The sequence below is a fragment of the Lichenostomus cassidix genome, chromosome 1Aa, assembly GCF_008360975.1.
Source record: "Lichenostomus cassidix isolate B80296 chromosome 1Aa, HeHo_3.0, whole genome shotgun sequence".
Classification (NCBI taxonomy): domain Eukaryota; kingdom Metazoa; phylum Chordata; class Aves; order Passeriformes; family Meliphagidae; genus Lichenostomus; species Lichenostomus cassidix.
In genome coordinates this window covers 13,926,583-13,946,759 of record NC_139480.1, presented here as the reverse complement: position 1 = coordinate 13,946,759, position 20,177 = coordinate 13,926,583, and the positions used below count along the sequence as shown (strand labels likewise).

The following is a 20,177-nucleotide window of genomic DNA, read 5'->3' as shown; positions in this document are numbered from 1 at the left end:
AATTTAAAATTTTAAAGCACTTCTATGATCACACCACGTGAGGAGGGAAACCAAAAGCTGATAAACTGTTTTATGGTTTTTATGGGGTTTTTTATAGTTTATGGTTCTACAGCTTTTCAAATGTTTGTTATTGTAATGGTAAAAGTAAAAAACAAAACCCTGTCAGTTTCAGAAACTCAGTTAATCTCATAAGCCAACAGCAGGTACCAAAACAGGGGCTCACTGACACAGAGAAGGTACTCACAACAGTTCAGGAAGTGACGTGGGATCTCTACTGACAAGACAAGCTTATGGTCTTGGCTGGAAGTGTAGCTCCAATTTTCAAAGCCACCTGAGGTCTTTAATGACTCCCAGGGAACTTGTAGCCATAAGCTAAAGCACAAGAAGGAAATCCTGATTGAATGGTCTAATACAGCTCTCACCTTGTGGGATTGGATATTGGAGTCTTGCTCACTTCATTATTTCTTGGTCTAATAATTGCCTGAAATATGGGCAAACCATCTGAGGGCAGAATCCCAGGCTCCTCCTGCCTCTTCTCCTCCTGGACCCATGTGTGTGACTGACCCTGCAGAGCACAAAGCATGCCTGTCCTCATCCCATTTCACCAGATGAAGAAAACTTTCTTCAGGGGGAGGGTCTGTGACTTCAAACCCCCAGCGGCTAAGTCAACCTCTGACTCCCAGAGCAGAGGAGTGCCCTAAGGAGCCTGGCAAACCATGCTCTTCCTGATAACAAGGGTATCAATAGCTGAAGCATTTCTAGGTGTTCACATCAGTGTAACTTAAGGAAAAGGTTGTAAGGATGGTTTTCATCAGGTAATTTGATGCTAGGGTGTCCTCAGCACCTCAGCTCTGAAGGGTCACTGCTGTCATGAACACAGGCACCAGAAACTGAAGTTGCAACCTGAGGCCTCAAAATACAATTTCATTTATCTCCTTAGGTGGTTTTAGGTATCTCAGGGAAAGGTTTACAAAGCTCTCTTTGGCCTAGGGAGGATGATTCCCCCTGGTTGCTCAATGGGCAGTGGAGGGGAGCAGGAACCTGCAGTTCAGTCCAGCCCACCCACACCCTGTTCACAGCCCAGAGCATGGCCACACACATGGTCTGTGCCTTTCCACTGTCTGCCATGGGGTGCCACAGCTCTCAACTCCACCAAGTCACAGCTGCCCTTTTGAAATACCTGCAAAGACTATTTTGAGCAATGATCTGAGGATCCAGAAACTGCTCCGGGAAAGACAATTTAGGGACTATTAAAGGACTATTGGAGGAAGCTCCAGGGAGGCACGCTTTGCTCAGAGCTGGTAGCAGCCCATCTGCCTCATCAATGACTTAGGCTTCTTTGGAAATATCTGAGCTCTGTCCACCTCTTCCCATTTCAGCTCAGCAACAACACAGGATTGCAACAGGCAGTCCTTCTTATTCATCTCTGTTTTCCCATATGAGCTCTGCAGACCAATCAGAAACAGTTCACCAAACAAAGTTAGGCAATATCCCAGAGAACTTCAAGAAATTACTCCTTATCACCCCTCCTAAGGATAGGCTCAATGGTCAAGGCCACAATGAAATCTTCCTTTTCTTGTAAAAGTTAACTGAAGTTAGTTATTAAAATGCTGCCAGTATTTAGGGAGGTTCTGAATTGAAGAGGAACACAAGATACCTGCACTGTCTATGAAAATTTCAGGGATACCTTTATCCATAAAATATTGGAGTAGTTTCTTCTGAAGAGCTTCCTGGAAGGTATACCCAGGTACAACTTTAATTCATTATTCTAGGAATGAGATACGTGAAGTAATGCTTATAAATGAAATGCTTCTCATGTGTTTTATGTTTTATAAAATGTAAAATTTCCATTGTGTAATTGCTTTGTATTTTTCAAATGTTTATATTGCAGAGAAATTCAATTAGTGAGTGGGTATATACAGATTGATGGACTATGTTAATATTTAATTATTCCATTCAAATTACATATTTTTGTGTACTTCTTAGTCAACATTTAGAATGAATTAATAAAGGGAAAAAAGTATCCCTGTGTTATTGCCCTCACCAAAATGACACACATGAAAATCTGCATTACCAAAGTTTCATGGAGCTGAGGGATTAGCAGTGGATTTGAAGATTCTTACATATGAGAGATGGCAATGCTGTTAGTTGCTGACCATGAGAACAGGATCAGAGGCTGTATGGAATAAAACTGAACCAGAAACCATGTCTCTGGGGTTTCAGTTCAGATCGAGTCTTGGTGAATAGTGAGCGAAAGTTGTAACCACTTAATAACAGTGTAAGCTTGCTCTGTGCCAGGGTTCCTCATGTGCGGGTAGACACATTATAGAAGTCATCAGAAGAATTGGTCTTGTCCTTTAAGGAGCCCAAGGCACTCTAGAGAGGCAGTGTGGGTTACTGGAGTACAGACTTCTCTTTTAGGGAATTTGTGGAGAATGTCTTTTTCACAATATCCTCATTGTCCTTAAAACATCTAAAATAAGCAGTGCTGCTGACAGATGAGAAAACCTCCCTATGCTGAGGGCATCCTATCTTTTTAAAGACATATGGGAAGAAAAAGAGAGTGAGCAAGAGGAAGGCAATATTGGCTGCAGTCACAGTATCTGATAGCAGCTGACAGAGCCTTGGAAGAGGGAACTATTCCAGAAACTCTTGCCTAGCAGCAGTGCTCATCTACCTGCAGCAGGGTGCTGCTCTGGATGGCTCTGTTTGCCTGCCAGGGAGCAGGCTGAAGGCACCTTCCTGGGGTGCTTGGGCTGGTTGGTTAAACTTCAGTGAGGCACAGCACTGTGGTGTTTAGTGCAGACTCCTGCTCACATCAGGCTCCTGGTGTCCCCCTTCAGCTCTGAGCCATTGGCCCAAAGCTCACCCATGGGAGAGTCTGTAAATTGGGGGTCCAGTCAGGAGGTGAAAACCACATGCAAAACACACACACCTTCAATAAGACCAGCATGGACACACCAAAGGAGGTTCAGAGAGTTGTAAAGAAGCTGTCCTCTGTTCCCTGGGACTGGGGCGATAAATTTGGCTGGAGAAAAGAAGAATGGCTGGGCAAGGGGCAGGAGGGACAATTGAAGTACTCTCAAAAGCTACAGCAGCTGCAGTACTGAGGAAGAGCTGAAATGAAAGTCACCCACATGCTTCTTTTGTTTTTATGGCTTATGAACTTTGCAAAGGGTACAAATAGTACATCTCGTGCCCTGCAATGTAATGAACAAAACCATTCCACTGGACTCTCAGCAATATTCCTCTTTGTGACATGAAGTCTAAAAGGCAGATAGACAGAGCAATTTAAAAATCTTTAATGGATGAAACAACTTCTTGCAAACCTAAGTAACCACAATTTATCAGGGAATGAACTAAATTAACCCATTTTTTTCATTGAAACTTTATGAGCACCAGTTTTGGAGCTCTGATCCCAGCAGAGGAAGGGACGGTAGTGTACAATTACAAGATCAGAGCATGACTTGAACTGACTTTAGATCAGTGTCTTATATGAGCTGAGATTTTGAGCCTGCTACAATAATTACCTGCCAGTGTTTGGAAAATATGATAGAGCTAATATTTTATGTTAAAACAGAGAGTAAAAATGTTTAACCCATTGCCAAAATAGTGAATCCTTTGTGAAAGGGTAGTAAGTAAAAAAACCAGCATATCTAAGAGGTTCATTGACATTCTACACACATCTATGAATTTCCCCAGAAAGAGCAAGGAAACCAAAATGAAATCCCTTAAAATAGGTCAATAATAGGCTCTGGGCTGTAGCAAAGTTTCAGGATGAGATTCACATTTTAATGCCAAAATTGTCATAGATTAAAAACTTTTAATCTGTTCATTAAAAGCTTTTAATCTGTCTTTCACTCTGTTCAGCTTTGTGCCACATTAAAATCTGTGCTGTGATATCTCCAAATGCTGAGAACTCGAAAGTCTGAATTGGAAATGCATGTAAAGGTATTTCAGCAAGAGTCAGATGACAGACCTGAGCAAGAAACTAGTGCTGGTCAGACATATCTGTCAAGAGACCAGCAGCCAGCACCAAGGCACCAAGGAGCACTTTCATTACGGGAGAGAAAATAAAAAAACCTCTATTATCAGTGTCACAGGAGTCTACTTGCTTCTACAGTACACCTTCATCTCTGTGTGAAAAGAAAATAGAATAGGATAGAAGAGATTAATTCTGGTTGGAAGGGTCCTACCATGATTGTCTAGTCCAACTGTGGCAATGAAGAGCAAGTTCCACATCTTCTGTCTGGAACTAATACTGTATTAAATATTTAATGGTGGCTTCAACTAAGAGAAATTATTTTAGATAGTACATTTTTTAGGTGAGTTTATTGTGAGAAATAGAGAGAAATGTAACAGCACGGTGGACAGCACAGTGATGGCATCAGTTAATTGCTGCAAAATACCCAGTGGTATTGACTGAAGTGAATGATGAGCAGATTCATTCTCATGTGTAATGTGGGATCCAGGGGTCATTTCTGGAGTGAGTGAGGACAGTTTCTACTCAGCACAAACATGCAAACGTGAGCTGGGATGAGGCAGTACTTAGGTAAGACTTTGCAATAACTGTTTATGAACATGAAGCAGAGGAGAACCAGTCCAGATAATCTGTGGAAATAAATCTTACAAGTGATTTGACAAGCAGTAATACCAAGCTTTTTTACTACTGAGCCTGATCTTCTTGTCACACAAATACAAACAAAAATATTCAGCCTTGTCTCTGAATCCAAGAGAGGATGGCTGAGCCCTGTCTTGGCTCTGCCTTTCCCCTCGTGTTGGTGAGTTTCAGTGAGCTCCCAGACCTTCCAGCGGTGCCACAAAGAGAAACTTCTTGCAATCTGCTTGTTTGTTCTTTAGGAAATTAATCTACTCTGAGGGAGGAAGTTTTTGGTTTTACATGGATGACTCAGAGATAAATTAACTCAAAAACCATCTTGTCCACTTTTTGGCTGCATCTTTTGAAAGAAATACTTCATGCTCCAGTGAAACACTGCTCTGCAGTGGGAGGAGGAACAGGGCAGGAGATCACCTTGGCAAAGTGAAGTGGGTGTCTCAGTCATCCCTCTTTTGATCTTCAAAGCTGGTAACGCTCAGTTTGGAGCTCACTCAGCTATGCTATGGCTACCCGCCCCACAGTACATAAAGAGCTAACCCTGTTCTTCATTTCTGGTTTTTAAGTGCCTGGCGCAGAGAGAAGCACACACAAGTCACCATCCTAGCCTGACATTTTGGGAGATATGGTTGAACCTGTGGGTAACCATTATGTTATAGCCAGACCTGTGTACTCGGAGAATGCGTTCAATGAAGAGCATGAGAAATTGCACAGATACCATAAAACCTTTTGGGATCACCTGAAAATCTATTTTAGGTAAGGAGATATTTTATCTTTTCTTTTAATAGATCTAAGAAACAGCCCAAACTGCTCTTGGAAAGCATGTGCTCAATTCTGACAATGTCCATCTCCCATTCCAACATAGCAAATGAAAATTCATTAACTAAATTCAGTTTCAGATTTTTCTAATGAATTTTGATTGCTGTTACCCTTAAAAGTCTTCCTACAGTTGTATCTAAGGTAGCTTCTCTTTTTCCTGGGCCCTTGGCAGCACAGACTCTGGGAAGACCTTACTGCACCCTTTCAGTACTTAAAGGGGGCTTATAAGAAAGACATACTCAGGCTTTTTACCATGGCCTGTTGCAGCAGGACAAGGAATGACTGTTTTAAACTAAAAGAGGGTAGATTTGGACTGGACATAAGGAAGAAATTTTTTATTATAAGGGTGGTGAGGCCCTGGCACAGGTTGCCTGGAGAGGTGGTGGATGACCTGTCCCTGGAAACGTTCAGGGTCAGATTGGGCAGGGCTCTGAGAAACCTGACCTAGTGGGTGGCATCCTTGCCTACTGGGGTGGGGGTTGGATTAGATGGCCATTTCCAACCCAAGCCATTCTGTGGTTCTGTGAGAATTTGAGTTGGAAAGGACCACTGAAGGCCACTGGGTACACCTGGAAGCACACATGTCAGTTCAGGTCGATCAGGGCTGTGTCTGGGTGAGATTTTGACTTCTGGCAGCCAGAAACTGATTCCTTCCCCCTTCCTTACCTCTCTGGAAAAGGCTGCTACTCAGCCGAGCTGTTCACTGACAGAATCCTGTCCCCTTGTGCCTTTACAGCTGCTCCCCACAAAGGGTCAAAAAAGTTGCTTTGCGTTTGTTTCCAATCGTTTCCTGGCTGCCAGCGTACCGCTTCAGGGAGTGGGTCCTGAGTGACATTGTCTCCGGCATCAACACGGGGCTTGTGGCTGTGCTGCAAGGTACCTTTGGGAAATGTGTGCCCGACAGCCTGCTGAGCCAGGTGCCAAGGCACTGCTGGCTTCAGCCTGCAACACACACATCACCTTCCCTGGGCCTCTGTCTTTACAGGTCTAGCCTTTGCTCTGCTGGTGAACGTCCCCCCTGGTTATGGACTCTATGCAGCATTTTTCCCTGCCCTGGTCTATTTTATCTTTGGCACATCCAGACATATCTCAGTGGGTGAGTTCAGGCACACCACTTACCCTCCTCGCTAATGAAGAAGTACATGCTGCCCCTTCAGATCTTTTAGCAAGTTGCAGATAAGAAAAACCCTTATCCCTTTTTGTTGTGGATTAGAAAAACCTTACAAAATGAGGGCCTTATTACCCTAGTAAAATTCTTGCTCACTCTTGTTACTTTGGCTAACCAGAAAAGCAGTCTGGGAATGACTCAGCTAATATAGAGGTAAAAAGCAAGTTACATAACCAGAAAACAGGTTATATAAGCACCTGTGTATGGACACATGATCAAAATCTTCATAATCAGAAAAACATGTGGACACCATGTGAGAGGCAATAGGGAAGTGGCATGCAACCAATGGGTGATTGTTTAAGTTAACAAGAATGTAAATTAGTAACAGGCTAATTGCTTAAAAACCTCTGGTTTTTGCAATAAAGCAATTTCTCTTAGCACCTGCGAAAGGGAAGTCTGTGACTAATTTGTTACACCTTGTGCTGCTCAGGTCCCTTCCCTGTCCTCAGCCTGATGGTGGGAGGAGTCGTCACCAGACTGGTCCCTGATGACAGCACTGGAAATAGCAATTCCACAAATATGTCAGCAATAAATGATGAGAGGGTGATGGTGGCTGCATCTGTAACCTTCCTTTCTGGGGTTGTTCAGGTTGGTAAATGTCCATGTGTGTGCTCATGAATGTCTGTATGCACCTACATGAATAGATGGATGGTGGCCTGACCTTCCTCTCTGGTTTCTGCTGTAGTAGTCTCCAAATTCCACTTCCACTTTCCATGGAAAAATCCTCTTCCACTTTCCATGTCACCGACCTTGGCAGATGGAGACATCTGTTCCCTCCAGTGACCAGGCATTCACACATGCAGTGAAATCCTTGGTTTTGCACAGGTCTGAGCCCACAGCGCCCACAGCTGCAACCTACACCTGCAGTAAAAAACAATCTGCTGGGTAGGAAGAAAGTAGCTGTGAAAGTAGTGTGAACGATGCAGATGCACAAAGGAGAGTAAAAGCTCTGCCTTGCAATAGTAAATTATTTGGATTTGTCTTTTTTAAAACCCCAATTTATCCTTACTTCCTAATAAAGAATTCTTAGGGTTCTTCCCTTCCTAACATACAAATATATTTGTGCTTCATGAAATACTTGTACCATATGAAAATATAGGAACTGAAAACCCTGAAAATAAGGATGTTTATTTTAGCTATAAAATGATAAGAATGGGTTTTAACTGCTCTAGCAATTACTCTTTCTAGTATTATGCCCTCTGTTACTAAATCTCATTTTTTATTGCAAGAGTGGTGACAGTACATTCCTTAGTCTCTGGATGGATGGGATTAAGTGAAAATCTTTGCTTCCATTAAATATGGTTGTCTTTCTTTCAGAGATTGCTTAAAAACACAAATGAATCCCACTGACCTATGCTCATTTTGTGTTTCAGTTGCTTCTGGGAATTTTCCAGTTTGGATTCATTGTTATTTATCTATCACAATCATTAATAAGTGGTTTCACGACTGCTGCAGCTGTCCATGTTTTGGTATCTCAGCTTAAATTCATGTTTCAGCTACCTGTCCCTGGATTTAATAAACCATTTGGCATCTTCTATGTAAGTGCTAGGTATTCATTATTTTCTAATGCTATTGATGTACCTGTGATGTATTTATGACTTGTATCACAATGCAGTAATAAGAGAACTCAGCATAAAAACTGCCAAGCAGGAGGAAAAATGAGACAAAAATGAGAGAGATATGTTATTAGTGTTTGACCAATCTTTAAATGTATTACCAAGCACCAAGTTACACCCAGTTGGCTAATTAGATAATATTTACTATTTTGTGTTGGCATATTTCAATTAAGAATTCAACTCTGCCCTAAACATTTAATTATGGACTGATATTATACATATTCAACTTGCATATGACTTTGTGAAGGCTGTTGGATGAGTAATGACGGAGAAGAAGGACGGGGAGGAAGGAGTGGAGAGAGGCACCTGCCCAGCAATGCCATTGTTCACATGCCTCTTGCTCCAACCCTCCCTTGGGAAAATCAGGAGGAGAGGGTCACAAGTTAGTGGAAAGGGTATTTTGTAGCTGCTTTCATTGTTTGGCAGATGCACATACACTCATGGGGTCTTGCAGTCCACATCATGTCACATAAATAAATCCTTTGGAATAAGTCCATTGGAATAAATCCTAGCCAACATAATCCTTAGAGCCATTCAGGTACAGGTTCTTCTGGAATGCATAGTGCTACCATGCCAGGGCATGACTGTTTCTAAAGCACCACATGTTTCTTCCGGATTCTGCAGACCCTGGAAAGCATTTTCAGCCAGATCACAGATACAAACATTGCTGACCTGCTCACATCCCTGGTTGTCTTGCTTATCGTGTTCGTGGTAAAAGAAGTGAACGATCGATACAAGGAAAAGTTACCAACTCCCATCCCGATCGAACTCCTTGTGGTGAGTCACTTCCTTTGGTTTTGCAATTGCTCCATGATACAACATGGGAAGCAGAGTTTTAACTATTTCTTGTCCTGTTATCCATTAAATGAGACATTATCATTTTACCAATAAGGAAAAATTTACAGCATTTGGGAACTATTGTGAGATACTTTACCTCTACTTAGCTGTTCTTAACTGAACATATCTGTGGTGTTATAAACTCTGATTTTTTTTTCGTTGGACAAAATTTTCTCTGACACCAGCCAGCTGCAGTCTCACAGCTGAGGCCACTCTGCACCACACCTGCAAGCAGTCCTGGACATCTGTGGCCCCACATAAAATTATTTTGCTCTCCAGCAGCAGAAGGTTTTACCCACTCTGAGCAGCAGAGGGGTGGAGGAAACCTCACAGAGCAGCAAGCTCCTAAAATCCTGGAGGGTGTTGTGTAGACTCAAGTAGCACTTGTTTTCCTCCAGAGTCATTACAGCACCTTGTTTATTGGGTGAGATGGTCTCTGTTGTTAGTAAGATATTCTGTTATAATCTGTGTGATTTATAAATGTAAGCCCATACATGTAAGGCCATTCACGAATGACATCTGAACAGCAAAGGGATATGAAAACTTGGGGCATAATTCTGCCACTAGTGATGAGGCTGGAGGGCGTGTGAGAGAAGGAAGGTAATTATGTTTAATAGATTCTTCACACTCTTGCTTGAATGTGCCTAATGGAGGTGTGGTTTTTTTATCTTTCAGACGGTCTTAGCAGCACTGATCTCCCATTTTGTCAACTTTGAAGAAAAATTTAACGTAGCTGTTGTGGGAAAACTGGAGGAAGGGTAAGTGATGTACTTATAATTTACCAGTGGAGCAAAATGTTCTCTCTAGTTTGGCAGTGTTAAATGAGTTCAGCTATGTTTCTGATTAAAATTATCTGCTTCATCTTCTTTCAGTAGGTAGATAAACATTTTTCTCTCAATGATATGACATGCTTTCAATACACAGAAGTTACTCACTAGAGCACATTTCCTACTCATCAAAGAATACACTGAGACATGAAATAATGGTGTCCTTCACTTTCTAAGACAGCTGTTGAGCAGGAGGTTGTTGTTTGTCCTTTTTATTGAAGTATTCACTCGTGAACGCCTCAGTTTTCCTAACAGTACATGCACAGTTCAGCAGCCACCAGGACCCTGCACAGTTCTCCTGTGCAATCCCATGATCAGCCACCAGCATCTCCTCATGCACCATTATCCTCCAGAGGCCTCAACATCTGCCCTTCCAGGAATATATATCCACAGAGAGATTATTTATCCACATATAAACTATATATCTATATATAGACTTCATCCAGCTATGCCAGAATGTTGGCATAAAGAATCAGGAGAGACAAGTTAAAAAGAGGGAGGAAGGCATTTACCAGGACAGCAGAGTGAGTCTGGGGTGGTCTCTGTAGCCCCAGGGGTGTTAGTAGGTGAAGTTTGCTGAGGAACAGCTATTTCTGCTCAAGAGTCTCCTTTCTTCAGATTTCAGTTCACTGAAAAAAAAAAAAAAAAACCAAAGGGAAAAAAAAGTCCAGAGAGGAATTCTCCCTATGACCTGCAAAAGACTCTTAGGTGTATCCTTAGTGGGTAGTGTTTTGTCTTCCAGGTTTCAAGCGCCTGTTGCACCTGATGTGGGCATCCTCCAGAACTGTATTGGTGATGGCTTTTCCATTGCAATCGTTGGGTTTGCAGTAGCCTTCTCCGTGGCTAAAGTGTATTCCATCAAGCATGACTACCCAATAGATGGCAACCAGGTAGGCAAATAACACAGAGATCAATATACTGCATTTATCAGTGGGAAATAAATCATTTTAAGAAAGCTTTGCATTGTGAATAACTCATTCCTATGAATAGCAATGAATAATAACACAAATCAGCTTTTAAGAACAATCTCTTTTATTTTTATTTCAGGAACTAATTGCTTTTGGGCTGGGTAATATAGTTGGTGGATCATTCAAGGGATTTGCCTCCAGCACTGCTCTGTCAAGATCAGGTGTGCAGGAGAGCACAGGAGGCAAAACACAGGTATAGAAGAGAACATGTGGTCATGATGGCATTAATGAAACACAGCTGCTTTTTCCTAGCTAACCATAATGCCTGCGGGCACTTATTCATTGTGGAATTGTTCTCCCATACAGATTGCTGGTATTATCTCATCTGTCATTGTCTTGGTTGTGATCTTGGCCATTGGATTTCTCCTGGCACCATTACAGAAGGTATTCACAGGTTTCTTCTAATGCTTCCTCCTGCTTCCCAAAGACAGGGCTGCTCTAGGAGTCCTTGTGAGTGTTCACAGACTTCAGTAGGAGCCAAAAAGGGTTTGAAAAGCTTGGTTCTTCTTCCCACTTTATGAGGGACTATATCTGGTCCCTCAAAGGGAACACAAGTACCCAAACACCAAAAACCACAGCACCAGTTTTCAGGTGCTAAAAGTAAGTGGGATTTAAAGCCTCAAGTCAGACACCTGCACTACACCATGGCTGGGAAGGTTCCAGCAGCAGTGATACAACAGGAGCAGCTCCCTGGCCTTTCAGCAGCACTTTGGTCCTATTTGTATGATCTTTTAATTCCTGATGTTCAACATTTTCTTTGCTTGTTTAAACATGGAACATGTGTTTTGGTCTCTTTAACAGTCAGTCCTCGCATCTTTGGCTCTTGGCAACCTGAAAGGAATGCTCATGCAGTTCAGGGAAATAGGCATCCTATGGAGAAAGGACAAGTATGACTGCGTAAGTTGAGTCTCACAAGCATCAGGAGTTAAGTGCTCTGAAAAAGTAATGTATTATGCAAATTTTCTTTTTTTATATATGTGTTTTACCTCACTAAACAGAAAACACAATAGTGGCATGCCTTTTTTACTGTTGTACCCCGAGCTTATGTTTTCCATTTTGACCCACCTATTTTGAATTGATTCTCATTCTTAATTTCATTTTCATTCATTTCATTAAAATTTATTAAAATTGTTTGATATATAAAGTCAAATATAGAAGGCAGTTACAGAAAATGCTTAAATAACAGAAAATATCTAAATATCTACTGCATTGACTAAGAATTCAGGGGCACTTTCTCACAATCACACAATGTGTTATATGGAAGACACACAACAAAAACGAATGACAACTGGGACTTGAAAGATTTACTCCAAATGGTAGTGCTTGTGTCTAGAGGGCAGAACTGGTTACCTTCAGAAAATTTAGGCTCACAAATGGTTCCAAGCCTCAGTTTTACCTGCTATCAAACAGTTATTTGCCCCATGAAAATGCTTTGAGCTCTGTGGCTAAATATTATTCAGTATTATCTAGCCATTTATCAGTCATGTACATTCATTGCACCTACATTTGCACAATTACAATGCTTAGCTTTACCAGAATTCTGATTTACTTCTAATCTTGCCTTTCTGATGGATTTTTATTGAGCATTTAGTGAACCACCTATCCCATTTTAAGCCTTGATTGTCTAGAAATTGATGTCCCTATAAACACTCCCTGGGGCTGGTTGGTGACTCTGGCCCTGTTTTACAAGGAAAAAACCTCACCAAAAGCAGATGAATATCCTGGAGCAGATCTGAGATCTGTGCTTGCTCCCATCCTGAGCTCACGACCCAGGTTCTTGACATGCTTGTAATGTTGCGATCGCCTGGCTCGTTTCAGATTATATGGGTGGTGACTTTCTTAGCTGCTGTCATTCTTGGCCTGGACATTGGACTAGCAGCAGCTGTGGCATTCCAGCTGCTGACGGTGGTGATCCGCTCCCAGATGTGAGTACTTGTTGAATGCAATGATATCCCACACCTCCTGTTGTAAGTTAGCTCCTTCTGTACAGAGAAGGGCAGCAGCCCCACGCCTTGGTCTGTTCAGCAACCATGCATGGAAAAATACAGGCATAAAGCCCTGCATGTGGGACTTGTTTCAGTCTGCCACCACACCTGAGATTGTTTTGTTTGATCCTTCCCTTCCTCTAAGTTTTGATGTGGGACACCAATAATGATGTGTACGTTTGTTCACAGTCCAAGCTGCACCATTTTGGCCAATGTTGGGAGAAGTAACATCTACAGAAACAGGAAGGATTACACTGATGTAAGAAATGTCATGTTTCTTTTATCACCTGCTGCACTTGTGCTTCTATAGCAAACATTGCTGCTGACACTTTTGCTTCATTTTACAGACCTATGAGCCAGAGGGAGTGAAGATTTTCAAATGCTCCTCTCCAATCTTCTTTGCTAATATTGAATTCTTCAGAGAGAAACTCATCACTGCTGTAAGTGTCTGGGGCTGTGGTTCTGAATGTATTAATTCCGTGACACATTAAGGTGAATACAGTTTCCCAATAATTACTAAATATGCAGTCAGTCCACATTTCAAGGGTGAATTTTCATTAATTATTCAGATATTGTTGCCACTACTGTAATACTGTATATATAACATGTATGCACACACCTCTGAGAAAAAGTACAGCCTGACACATGCTAAACTTACACCATAGCAATGTTTATACCATATTTATACCATAACAATACATATTTTAAGAAGAAAGTAGTGCAAACAGATGATATAAAGGGGAATTATTTTATTAGCATTTTTATTACTTACACCAAATAAATGCTAGTTTACTCATCTTGCCCCAAAGAACATAACCACAATAGTTAGAAGAATGCCAACTGAAATCATTCTATCAAAGAGGTCTTAATGTCTTTCATAACAAACTGGTGAAGGCAGCCAGTCTTTCCATAACCAGCACAGAGATCCAAGACCCCCGAGCTCTCACCATGTGAACAAGACCCATCATCCCCAGACTGAACACAACTTGCACTGTAACCTCCCCTTCCTGCTGCTCTTAGTGGGGACTTGATGAGCAGTGACTACCCCAAGCACTGGTAATGAGCAGTTAATTCTTCATGTGAGGGACTGAAACTGGCAGAGGAATGAGGGAATCTGACATATTTGGTTCTCCATGTGCTTGGCTTTCACCTCAGAGAGCCTGAAGGTTTTTTTTCTGTAAGTGCAAATGTTCACACCACTCACTTTCTTTACAAATACAGGTACTTCTAACACCTTTCTCCTCTACCCACAAGATGGATGAGGCAGAAGACTTGCAGGAATTGAAAATTTTAGCCTAGTTTTATTATTAGCCTAATTTACCTGCCATCTAATTTTGTTGAAACCAGCTCAGAGGTTCAAGAGACCTATGCAACCAACATGATCAAATCTGTCTTTCTTCTTCAGGAAAAAAAATGGGTGAATGACCCACTCTGCAGTCAGGTGGCACAAAGCAGATACAACCCATGAGCTCTCTGATCTTGGTCACATGGGAGACCATCTCATAATGCAGATGAGTAGGACATGCCAGCACTGTGCCAGCCTGCTGGAGTTACTGGCCAGTGCTACAGCATGGTCACTGCTATAACGCTGTCCATGCTGGTGTCCTAAAGCAGTACAAATAGGCCTGCCTCCTTTGTAGCCATTCCTGTAGACATCCTTCCAGCTTAGAAAGAGACATTGTTTGAATTTGTGGAAAGTGGTGGACAATGTTCAAACTAGGGTTATCATGACTGTAAAGAAAAACCACGTGAGATGCTTTGTCCGTCCCCCAGTGTCACTGAGGTATTTCTCTTCTTTAAATTATTCAAAGTGCTGGTTTTGCAGGTTGGCTTCAACCCACTGAGAGTCCTGAGGAAACGCAATAAAGCTCTGAGGAAGATTAGGAAGATGCTGAAGAAAGGAGAGCTGCAAGTGACACCGGTATGTAAGGCAACCCCCCAGGGGTGGGGGGGAGAGAAGCAACCAAGCTCCCTGGCTTTACATAGCAGAGAAGGGCACATTCAAAGACAAGATTTTAAATGGCTGTCACAGTTAGAGACCTATGGATTTACCATGGGCAGAGCTTGTATGTGCCCACTGAAGCTTTGTTTGGCATCAAATGGCAGGATCAGATCCCACAGAGCTGAATATTATTCTGCATTAATGGTAGGATAAAGCTGTTTTTCTCCCAGCTGAAATCCTGCATGCCTTTTGTTGACTTCTTCCAAAATTCTGAATTAAAGTGTACCTGACAACTGACTTCAGGGAACAATAAAAAACCATCATTAAGTGATTATGATGATGATTAAATTACTTCCAGACTTCTCCAGACAAGGGACAGACAGAACTTTCCAGGTTGGTCCTGCTCTGTCTCATGGGAAGATCAGTTTTGCATTGCCACTACACTTGCCCTTGTGTAAGAAATACCACTACCCTGGCTGGGTCTTAAAGAAGAGTTTGAATTATGACACTTTTCTCTGTCAATACAGAAAGGCTTGATTTGCATGGCCAACCCTATGTACGAGTCAGATGAAGAATTAGACAACAACAAGATAGAGGAGCTGGACCAGCCCACCACCATGACAGACTTGCCCATTCGGATCAACTGGGGCACTGACCTCCCCCCTGGCATCACTGTGCCCCAGGTCAACATCCACAGCATCATTCTGGATTTCTCATCAGTGTCCTTCCTTGATTTTTCTGCCATGACAGTCCTCCAAAAGGTAATCACAACTCACAAGACAAACAGCAATCGATACACATGAGGGAAGGGATGATGCCCAGAGGGACCTGGACGGGCTTGAGGAGTGGGCCCATCTGAACCTCACAAAGTTCAACAAGGCCAAGTGCAAGGTGCTGCACATGGATCAGGGCAATCCCCAATATCAGTACATGCTGGGGAATAAATGGATTGAGAGCAGTCCTGCAGAGGAGGAGATGGGGATATTAGTGGATGAAAAATTGGATATGATCCAGCAATGTGCACTCACAGGCCAGAAAGACAATCATATCTTGGGCTGCATGAAAAGGAGCGTAACCAGCAGGTCAAGAGAGGTGATTTCTTCCCCACTCTCAGGAGAGATTCTACTCCACTCTCATGAGACGTCACCTGGAGTACTGTGTCCACCTCTGGGGTCACCAGCACAGGAAAGACATGGACATCTTAGAACAGGTCCATACAAGAGCCATGGAAAGGATCAGAGGGCTGGAGCATCTCTTCTTTGAGGAAAGGCTGAGAGAGTTGGAGTTGTTCAGCCTAAAGAAGAAAAGGCTATGAGGAGATCTAGGTATGGCCTTTCCACACTTAAAGGGAGCTTATAAAAAACCATGGAGAAGGACTTCGTACATGGGGTATATAGTGACAAGACAAGGGGCAATGGGTTTAAATGGAAAGACGGCAGGTCTAGATTAGAAAAAAATTTTTGCTGTGATGGTGGTGAAATACTGGAACAGGTTGTCCAGAGAAGCTGTGGATGCTCCATCCCTGAAACTGTTCAATGGTGAGTTGGATGATGTTAAACATTTTCAATACTGCCCCTTTTCGAAAGGTTTGGCTGCCCCTGTCTGCAGCCATGTGAAGAGACTACCCTGCCTGTAGGTGCAACAGAGTTTGAGTCTAGAGCCACTTACCATCATAGATCTTAAATATCTTAGAGTGGTTAGTATATTTGCTATGGCTAATAACTATAATGGTTATCAGCGAACCCTGCAGTATCTAAATGGCTCCTCCTTCTTGTTTAACAGACTTTGAAAGAATTTGTCCGGATCGACATTGACATTTACATTGCTGGGGCACATGGTGAGTACTTGCCTTTGTGTTGGCATCACAACAGATGCCTTGTCCCACTGCCTCCTCTTGCTGACCACTGAGTATGGCTGGGGAGGATCACCCAGTTTTACCTTCCTCAGATAGCAAACAGATCCAGCTGAGTGGAGGTGTTGTCCCCCCCAGGCTGTCCCCAAAAGGCTGAGACCATGAGTGATGGCTCCTTTTACCTGTGGCCACTGTTGTGCTGTACAGCTCTGGGCTGCAGGACCCACTATCATGCACCCTGGGCTAGACATTAAATAAGAAAAGGGGCTCAAATTCCCTCCTGCCTGGCACAGAGTAGGGAACTACTGATGGGCATTTATGTTCCATCCTCTTGATATCCATAAAGAGGAAGCCATCTGCTCTAATAAATAAAAGTGCATTTTACCAGCAGCTCCCATGTTCACTCAGTGGGCATGCTGAGGATACACTATTTCTGCCTTTTTAATGCCTGCAGGTCACTTTGTGCTATGGTTTTGTTTCCTTACAGAGGGCCTCCTGGACAAACTGGAGAGGAGTACATTTTTTGATGAGGAGATTAAACCATCCATGTTTTTCCTCACCATTCATGATGCGGTTTTACACATTTTGCTGAAGAAGGACATAGCCAGCTCCCCCAAATTAAAGCTCGCTGAGGTAACACTACAGTCTTCATCTTTCATTACTTAAGTGCCTTTTCAGTACTGCAGTGCCCTGCACAGCTACAGCTGTGTGTGCTACACTGTCTCTGTTTTCAAAAAGAGAGGCATTAAAATTCAGCTGGTCTCCAATCAAATTGAAGACCAAGAGTGGCCCCTGGTTCAGGTGTGTGGAAAACCACTAGTGAAAGGAGTGAATAAAATTCCCACCGGTGGCTGGCCTGGCTGTGGACTTCACTTGAAGTTACCTCCTTGGGAAGAACACAGTGTGTGTGAAATCCCAGCCCATCCACCAGCAGTCCTCAGTAGTCACCCATCTGGCAAAGACTGCTCCTTTTGCCACGTGGCTCTTGAAAGGCAGACTTTATGCTGCTTGCATGTAGGCTTTTCAGCCCCATCTGCCTTCAAAAAAAGTGCTGAACTGGTGTGGACAAACTAGTACTGCCAGATTTGGTGATGGCCTTTCTGGGAGTGTTCATCAATCAAGAGCAAGAAAGGATTCTGCATACATTAAATCTGTTTAAATGTACCAGGCCCAGAATGCTGCTCACCTGGAAACTGTCTAATCCTGCTTAGTTGAACTGGTCCAGATCTACTGCATTGACACAGAGGTGTGGTGGGGGTCATAAAGGGCTGACAAGTGAGACCTTCCTTCCTTCAATGTCAACTTCCCAGGCATGTTTCAGAGATTTAAAAAGCAAAACCTTCTTTAACATGAAAAACAAACAAGAGAAAAAGGTAAGCAATCCATTTCCTAATCCACAACTTCTTGTGCTTGTTGCAGAAGGGTAGAAGCAGTGACTGTGTCATCATTGCCAGGAACGGACTGCGCAGCCGGGACCACACGGTAAGGCTCTGTCTATGGCTGTCCAGCCGCAGAAAACACAGCCCACAAAGCTGCTCGTGGGAACGGCTAGGTCAGATAACAAAAGCACCTTCATCCCTGAGCTCTTGTGTCAGCCCAGGGCAGAAAGCACCCAGACAGCTTATTGATGGGATCTGACTTAAGGCAAAGCCTTACAGGAGTAAGAGGGATGGGGCTGGCTCCTAAGCCTCGCGGTGTGCACCTAGCAGGGGGAAGGCTGGAAAAGGCTGTCTCACCAGGCTGCCTCACCTGGTCTGCTAGCTTGTCCACCACAGCTCCTCCATGATAAAATCACTGGTAGAATGCCCCTGTGGCAGAGAAGTCAACATTAGTTCAGTTTAGCTAAATGTCTCAGGTAGAAGGGGAGTCTGGAGACAGATAAGAAAGGGACACATGCAGCCTTTCATCACAGACTCAGAGAGAAGGGTGGTATCCAGCACAGGGCAACCCTGTAAGGAGAAAATGTCAGACCTCAGTATTCCCACACAAATGTTTTAGAGGATCAAATACTCACACATCATTTACCAGATGACACTTACCCTGGCTATTCTTTACAGAATGTGGAATTTATTTATTTTTATTCCCTACAGATTCAAACAGAAACAAAATTTTAGACTTAACTTCCTAAGTATAATATCCTCAAGCAACATAATGTCGCAGAAGATGAATGTGGATGCTGTGATGAGCATGAAGACAAAAGGATAATTTAAATACCTTAAGAAGGATTTACTATATAGGGTTATGTTCCAGGTTTTGGAATGGGCTTGTTAGTCTTTATGCATTTCTGTATATATAAATGTATTTATGTATATATATGGAGGCTAAAATCACACAGGTTTTTTTATTTCATACCACAGTTTGTAGCCAACCTGTACAGTTACTTGAGAATCTATAAATATTTGAAATACTGTATTGTATAACACAGAATAATAGTTAGGGCTGATATTTTACCTTCAGCATGTATATAACTTGTATAAAGTTTTCTTGATGGTTTGTATGATATTTAGCCTACTGAGTTATTAAACTTGTTCTCAGCTTATGACCACAAGCATGAGTACAGTGTACATAGTAACTAATGTATCTTATTATGAAGATTGTTCAAGAAAGACACAGGATTTGGACTGGGCTTGTGTAAAGTGCACAAAGAAGATACACCTCTAGTGAACCATGAGGTAATGGTTTCAGTGACTCTCTATGGCTGCATTTGTCCCTGCACCACCAGGGTAGCTCATGGGCAATGAGACCCAGCCTGTGGAGAGACATGCTGGCTGCAGAACTTGGCCGGAGGAGCAGTGGGTGTGGAGCTGCCAGGTGGGGAGGCTGAATTGCCTAGATCTATGGACAGATGGGCAGAAGGCTTCAGCTTAAAGAATCTACTCTGATACTCTGCACAACCCAGTCCACACAACTGCCATCAATTAACCCCTGCTGGAAGTCTTGAAGATGAGCTACATCACAACTTTCGGAGAAAAACACCCAATGCCCAAAGAGACAGAACTTCTAATTTCACATAGCAAGTGCTGGAGGTATAAAAATCTTCATTCTAGAGGAAAATGGAACCATTCCTGGAGTCTGAAAGAAACAGCACTCTAAAATCACAAGAGTTTTTAGTTTTCAAAGCCTAGTTTTGACTTTTAGCCAAGCTAGGGTGACCAGAGCAGTGCATTTGGACTATGAAGTGAAGAAGGGCTGAAGGGAAGGAGAAAGTGTTCTGCGCAAAGCAGAACCACAATTTTTATTTCTAGAGTGTGCAGGTCTTAAAAACAAAATCTGTTGAATATTTTTTTTTTCTTTTAATCTGGAGTTATCTGATGAACTCTGCTAATGAAACCAAGCTGGAAGCCAATATTAAAAATGAGAAGATTTTGAATATAGAAAGAATGAGATGAGCTTGAAGACAGAGGTAGAGGAGTCCAGCTTTCGGGAAGCACTCATGCATTTGCATATGAATAACAAGTTGTGGTTCTGTGGTGGTTGATTGCGGGTCTTGACCTGGCGTGAGAGATGTGGCCCTTGGTGGCATCACAGAGATGATGCTTCCTGCAGAC

At 42.6% G+C, this 20,177-nt stretch overlaps 1 protein-coding gene across 3 annotated transcripts; it reads left to right on the top strand.

Annotated features, from left to right (window-relative positions):
• Positions 1 to 1,697: 1,697 nt before the first annotated feature.
• On the top strand, positions 1,698 to 19,183 carry SLC26A3 (solute carrier family 26 member 3). Of its 3 annotated transcripts, none has more exons than XM_085040966.1 (21): positions 1,698 to 1,737; positions 5,182 to 5,371; positions 6,171 to 6,310; positions 6,420 to 6,530; positions 7,033 to 7,190; positions 7,976 to 8,140; positions 8,843 to 8,995; positions 9,731 to 9,813; positions 10,625 to 10,772; positions 10,930 to 11,043; positions 11,157 to 11,234; positions 11,652 to 11,747; positions 12,669 to 12,775; positions 13,025 to 13,094; positions 13,183 to 13,275; positions 14,661 to 14,756; positions 15,305 to 15,538; positions 16,560 to 16,614; positions 17,117 to 17,263; positions 18,047 to 18,111; positions 18,720 to 19,183. In XM_085040966.1, exons 2-21 carry the CDS (start codon positions 5,241 to 5,243, stop codon positions 18,741 to 18,743), a joined length of 2,268 nt encoding a protein of 755 aa, XP_084897092.1. In that variant the 5' UTR covers positions 1,698 to 1,737; positions 5,182 to 5,240; the 3' UTR covers positions 18,744 to 19,183. The 3 variants fall into 3 exon arrangements, with proteins under 3 accessions (XP_084897092.1, XP_084897074.1, XP_084897084.1); XM_085040948.1 differs by lacking the exon at positions 1,698 to 1,737 and adding an exon at positions 4,386 to 5,046; XM_085040958.1 differs by lacking the exon at positions 1,698 to 1,737 and adding an exon at positions 4,386 to 5,086.
• Positions 19,184 to 20,177: the final 994 nt, after the last annotated feature.